The sequence below is a fragment of the Austrofundulus limnaeus genome, unplaced genomic scaffold (genome assembly GCF_001266775.1).
Source record: "Austrofundulus limnaeus strain Quisiro unplaced genomic scaffold, Austrofundulus_limnaeus-1.0 Scaffold425, whole genome shotgun sequence".
Taxonomy (NCBI): Eukaryota; Metazoa; Chordata; class Actinopteri; order Cyprinodontiformes; family Rivulidae; genus Austrofundulus; species Austrofundulus limnaeus.
Genome location: NW_013952827.1, coordinates 109,951 through 115,727, shown reverse-complemented (window position 1 = coordinate 115,727; position 5,777 = coordinate 109,951). Strand labels below are relative to the sequence as shown.

At 36.8% G+C, this 5,777-nt stretch overlaps 1 protein-coding gene across 2 annotated transcripts in view; it reads left to right on the top strand.

The window, feature by feature from the left end:
- Positions 1 to 3,141: 3,141 nt before the first annotated feature.
- mlf2 (myeloid leukemia factor 2) overlaps positions 3,142 to 5,777 on the top strand; it is a 6,763-nt gene continuing 4,127 nt past the window's right edge. The window contains exons 1-4 of one of the 2 annotated variants that reach the window (XM_014024483.1): positions 3,142 to 3,394; positions 3,759 to 4,001; positions 4,910 to 5,030; positions 5,118 to 5,153. In XM_014024483.1, coding sequence (XP_013879937.1) covers positions 3,958 to 4,001; positions 4,910 to 5,030; positions 5,118 to 5,153 — 201 coding nt within the window. In that variant the 5' untranslated portion in view covers positions 3,142 to 3,394; positions 3,759 to 3,957. Of the gene's footprint in view, positions 3,395 to 3,473; positions 3,548 to 3,758; positions 4,002 to 4,909; positions 5,031 to 5,117; positions 5,154 to 5,777 lie in introns of those variants that run through there. The other variant, XM_014024484.1, reaches the window with a different exon arrangement.

Sequence of the window (5,777 nt, the reverse complement as noted above, 5' to 3'; positions counted from 1 at the left end):
ACACACACACACACACACACACACACAGACACACACACACACACACACACAGACACACACACACACGCCTTTTATTTTCACACAGATGCAATAAATTTGGCAGGTCACATGTCGTGATGTACAATAAACCAATAGAACAGAAATAAATGACAAATGACTGCATGTTAACACCCCCACTTGCTCATATTTGGGTAACTCCTTCAGTCTCTGTCAAGATGCTATACAAATACATAATTGATACATCARACATTTCATATTTCTTCGACACGCACTTTGTTGTTGGTTTGGTTAGCACATCTGCAACCGTTGGACATTCCTCCAGAATAACTTTACCTTCATTTATAACTGATCTGACAAAATGATATTTAATAACATGCTTGCATCTTTGCCTGTGTACAGGATTTTTGTCTAAGGATATGGTACTCTGATTGACCTCATAAACCATAGCTAAATAACAAAGACCATCAATGTTAAATATCAGTTGTCTCAAATAAATTCACTCCTGTAGCAGCTAGTGCCATGTATTCTGCTTCATATAATGCTACAGTTGGCTGTCTTTTGGTCTTTCATGAAATTAATGGACCATTCTTATTTAGGCTAATGCGGTATCCTGCAGTTTGTCGATCTGGTATATCAGCTGCCCAGTTGGCATCACTGACCATGAGTAAGACTGGAAAAAGTTTGATAAAAAAATTGCCACTGTTTATGGAGATGGACTTTTGGATCTAAAAAACATTATCAATGTGTCTTAGTAATAAAAGCAGAGTAGACCTTTTCATCAGAATTCGTGATGGGATCTGAATTCTGGCTTTTTTCCCCCAGATCAGAAATAAATCAGGATTCTAAAAGGAAAAAAGAGGGAATTCTGATCAACTGTCATTAGAGGTGCTCCTGTGTTGTAGCTCTTGACTTGACTGATACATCACATTGTTTGTTTGTACTCATATTATACTAATATTCTCGCATTTCTTGCCAACTAAAATTTTCACTTTTCTGTCTTTAACTAGATGAAGTCTGTAAATTGTCTGTTGGTGGGTAATGTAAAAGCTGAAAAGGCTGACTTACTGATCTCCTACATGACCATCTTGTCCCCAACATGTTCCAACTGTGAGAAACTTTTATAAATCTATAACTGGTTTTAAGCCTGATATCCATTGAGCTCAGACATACCTGACTTCACAACCTCTGCAATGTTTCTAAAGATGTGTGAACATTTTGAAACAACGGTGACAATCGGAGAAGTCAACTATGTCTATCTGATCATCAAGGTTAATGTGATTTATAATTTATCATAATTCAGTCACTCTCAAACCAAAAAAAAAAGTCCTCCTTGCATGTCTTTGTGATTAGATTATATTAACCAAAACTATCAGCCTCCTGTCAGATTTCCTGAAACCGATGTCGTCATTGAGTGTTTCTCTGTTGTTAGACCATCTTTGTAAATGTCAAAGAGAGTTCTCAGATATTATTTTACACTGGTCCTTGAACATTTATTGTTTCGGTCATCACTGTTTTTGTTTTTTTGCCAAAAAATGTTGGCTTTCACTGGTAAACCTGCAATAACTTTATTAAAATATGAACAAAACCATCATACAGTAAATTAATTTTAACTTTGTCTAAATGCAATAGATCATTGAAACTGGGAGAAAAAATTATTTYTTTAGATACCAAAGTCAAAGTAGACAGGAGCAACACATTTCAGGTTCATGTTCTGTTTATTTAAACTAATTTCTGCACAGTATAGCCAAGCATCCCTGACTGAGATTAATATAGCTTTGTTTTAAAAGAATTTATACTTTGCTGGTCATTCATATTGTTTTGTTCTTCATATGTATATTCTTATTTTCAGTGGGTTCTTGAGATTTTGTACAATTATCCAGACACACCTTTCGTTTTGGTGGACACCCATGTGGATCTGCGGGAAGACCAAGAAACTATTGAAAAGATGGCGATTTACAAACTGCGGCCCGTTGAGCCGTAGAGGGGTGAGAAGATGGCACGTAAGGTCAGAGCTGTCAAATATTTGGAGTGCTCTGCACGCACACAGATATGGTCCAAATTTCCACACATTGTTCAGTAATATAAACAAAAAGCAGCTAGATTATCTTTTGTCATGAGGTTTATCTTCTAACCACTTTTTCTTCGAACAAGAAGGAGTTAAGAATGTGTGATGAAGCCATACTGGCAACCCTGCTCATGGTTATATTCTACTGAGCTTGGTACAGGTTACATCAGAGTTTAAAATCTAATTTATAATTTACAAGACTTTAGACAAGACAAATATTTACTAAGGAGYCCGCAAGGGAAAATACATTTGTGTTTAGTTTGTTAACAATGCTTCTTGGTAACATCACCTGATTGGCAGCACCTTTTTTGTGCAATTATGTGCACATGCACAACCCACATACCACAAATTTCCTGTTCCTTACAAATTTGGCATCATTTAACAGGCTTTCCAATGAGATGTAGGCTGCCAAGAAGCATTGTTACGGCAAAGAAATATAATCTAATAAATGTCCTGATGCATCTCAGTAATCCAGGTAGAAAAAAATCAAAAAGAATAAAATAATTATAATCTCATCTACAGGCCAGTGTTCACTCTTTCAGGGATGAATATGTTCTCATCCTTGATAGAGAGAAACATTGGTTTGAGAGAGGAGTAAAGGAAGCCATCTTTGTGAAGAAAAACCGTCCACCATTAAACTGAGGTGGAGGCCTTCGTGTCCAGTTGTCCTCCTCCTACAACGCTGTTATTGCAAGTATGACTCAGCCCCCTGTAAGCAAAAAGGTGTGAATCAGGGCCCCAACGATACCAACACAAAGAGGGAAAAAACAAAAACAAGGGGACGTTGAGCAGTGAGCACCGCCTGCATTCACTACATATACATGACACAACACCTAAGAACCACACCACCCAAACCAATAAGTCAGGCGATGGAGCACATGACCCTCTATGAACAATAGAGCCAATCAAGCCTATTGTTAAGCGATGGCCCTCTTTTGCATGTGACTGACCTCTTTGTCGACCATGTGGAGGCAGTGCTTATAAGGCTGAGTTCACCTGAAACTCATCAGACTGAAGAAGTCTCTTGGAGGAGAGATGAAAGAAAACATCCAGAGGACCTACTTCTTTTTATTTTTGATAATCTAGTAAACACAAATTTCTTTATTTTTCTGCTAAGTGTAGTTAATCTTAGTTGAAAATTAATGAAAAAGCACCGGATATCAGGTTGACCCAGGAAGCAGGCAAAATCTTGGAAATTAAAAACAAAACAAAAAAACAGTACTACATGAAAGCATTTGGGAAGCCAACGACAAACTACATCAGCACAACAAACCTACAGGGTGACTGAGGAGATGATTAGGAACACCTTGGGAGACAAATGAGGATCAGGTGAGCAGGAGCTGGGGAAGAACAAGGACAGGCACAAAAAACACTGGAAAATCAAAGAAAAACTTTCAAAAACATTTTTAAATGTAACGCAGTGGAAGTGAAATTGGCAACTGAAGCAACTTGTTGAACACTGTTCTAAACTTAAAAATAAAAGTAAATTAATGGGGCACATTTGGAACACCACAGTTTTTGTAGTTTACGAGTTGTCTGTTTTGTGATTATTGCGAGAGAAGCTATTTTATTTTGAAAAGTCAGAGGGCGGAAGTCGTAATTGTTAGCTTTGATGCTAACTTGTTAGCAGCGGTGTTTTGTGCTTCCCTTTGTTAGCAGACTGACTTCCGTTTGTATGTTTTTCTCCCCTCAGATTTCTGGAATTTGCTGTCTTGTGGGAGTGAGGTCTGCATGTCCCATTTACTAAACAGCGATAGTTGCGGTTTCGTGTTTTCGACCAGGAGGTCCAGCATTTCCGCCTGACTTGAGCCTGAGCCTGTTACCCTTTTTTCCCCACGAAGGTTTTACTGGTTAGCTGGCTAACACGGGCCAGCTGAGTTGAATCACCTAACATGTTTCGCTTCTTGAATGACGTCGACGACGACCCCTTCATGATGTGAGTACTGACATTTATCACATTTAGTACAGATATTGCTCTTAGTGATCGGCGGACAGCTACATTAAGTCGTTTAAACTTGTAATTTCTCGCTGTCCCTGTAAAGCAGGTAGCCTACCTTTTCGTTAGTGGGGGCCTAGCGTTAGAGGGCCACCATATTAGATGGACAATAAAGCAAAAACAGGGAAAAACATCTGTCTGAATAAAAAGGAATGAAGACATCTGCAGCAACATCAACTGATCAATGCCATTCTTCATTTTGTTTTCTAACTAATTAAGCTGTTTGGGATTTAATTGATGGCACATCTAGTACTTTTCAGTAATTTCTTGCTGCATATTAACATAATCGCCTTTGCTCTGTGCTGCAAATGCATTAAGATAAAAAAAAAAAGGACTAAACGATGTCTAATGTTAAAACCAAAAGATAAAAAAAACTGATAATCAGATCTGTAACACCACACTGCTGACACGTTGTTGTTGTTGTTGTTGTTGTTGTTGTTGTTGTTGTTGTTGTTGTTGTTTAGTTTCTTATCTCAAATTCATCTATCACTAGCTCGTGATATAAACAAACACATACACACATTTTAAACTGCATGAACTGTTTTGGAAAGTGAGATTGTCTGTTTAGTTTAAGTATGTTACAAATAAAAACAAAGTTCCCAAATTGTATTAAAACGTGTAACTTGATGCAGCTGGGAAAAAAGACAAAAAATATTACCAACTCTCCTGCTTTCTAAAACAGGTTTATACTCTAGAAAAAGCTTATAAACCTTTAGTAAACTCGATACATATATTTTAAGTCCTCAGCTTTTATGAATTTGACCAGGTTCTTCCCTGTGTTTAATTTAAACTTCTCTTCGCTTCTTAGAGTCATATTTAAATAGCCAAACTTGTTTATTTTCTTTTAGGGATCTGTTTGCTGCTCACAGGCACCAAATGAGAAGTATGTTTGGACCTTTCGCCATGGATCCATTTGCTCTTGCACCTCAGATACAGCCACATCGACCAGCACGCAGACAGACTGCTGTGGTAATAAATTGTTTGTTTATTGTAAAATTACTTCATGATATTGTTTATTGTATTTATGTTTGAGTTTAAGCTGTCACTTCWTTTTAGGCTGGCCCACTTGCCCCTTTTGGAATGATGGGAATGGTGAGTAGCAGATTCTGTGGTCTTGTTTAACTTTAAATAAAATGTGTGTGTTTTGCATCACCTATATAGTTGTCAAATAGTTTAGAATTGGAAGTGGTAATTTTAGTATTATAAAAAATATCTGACTGATATTCTGTTTTAAAGTAAACATTGAATTATTCAGAAGTCCAGACTATAACAAGATGTTAAACTGGTGTAAGCAACATGGATTAGTAATACTACAATAGATCACTAGAAAGCATGTACTTTAGTATATTTTGTTCAGTCTACAAAAATAATTGTTATTGCCTGCAACTATTGTTACAATAGTACAATATTATAAAAGTTAAATTAATTATTTCAGTTCAAACGTTTTACATAAACAAAACATTCTGGTCATGACAAAGCCTTAAAAGAAGGTAAATCAAACATTGGATGAACAAAAATTACTGTGCTTTATAAAGTGTATCGTATAAAACAATGGACCTCATGCAAGAACATGTTTGTATTCTTATCCTAAATTTCTCTTAGTTTTGTTCGTACGAAGGCTTCGTACGAACATGTCACGTCAGATTCAACAAACTCTTCTATCTTCAGGAAAAGTGTGTAAATGAGCTGCGTAAATTCCACCTGTTCATATCCAGC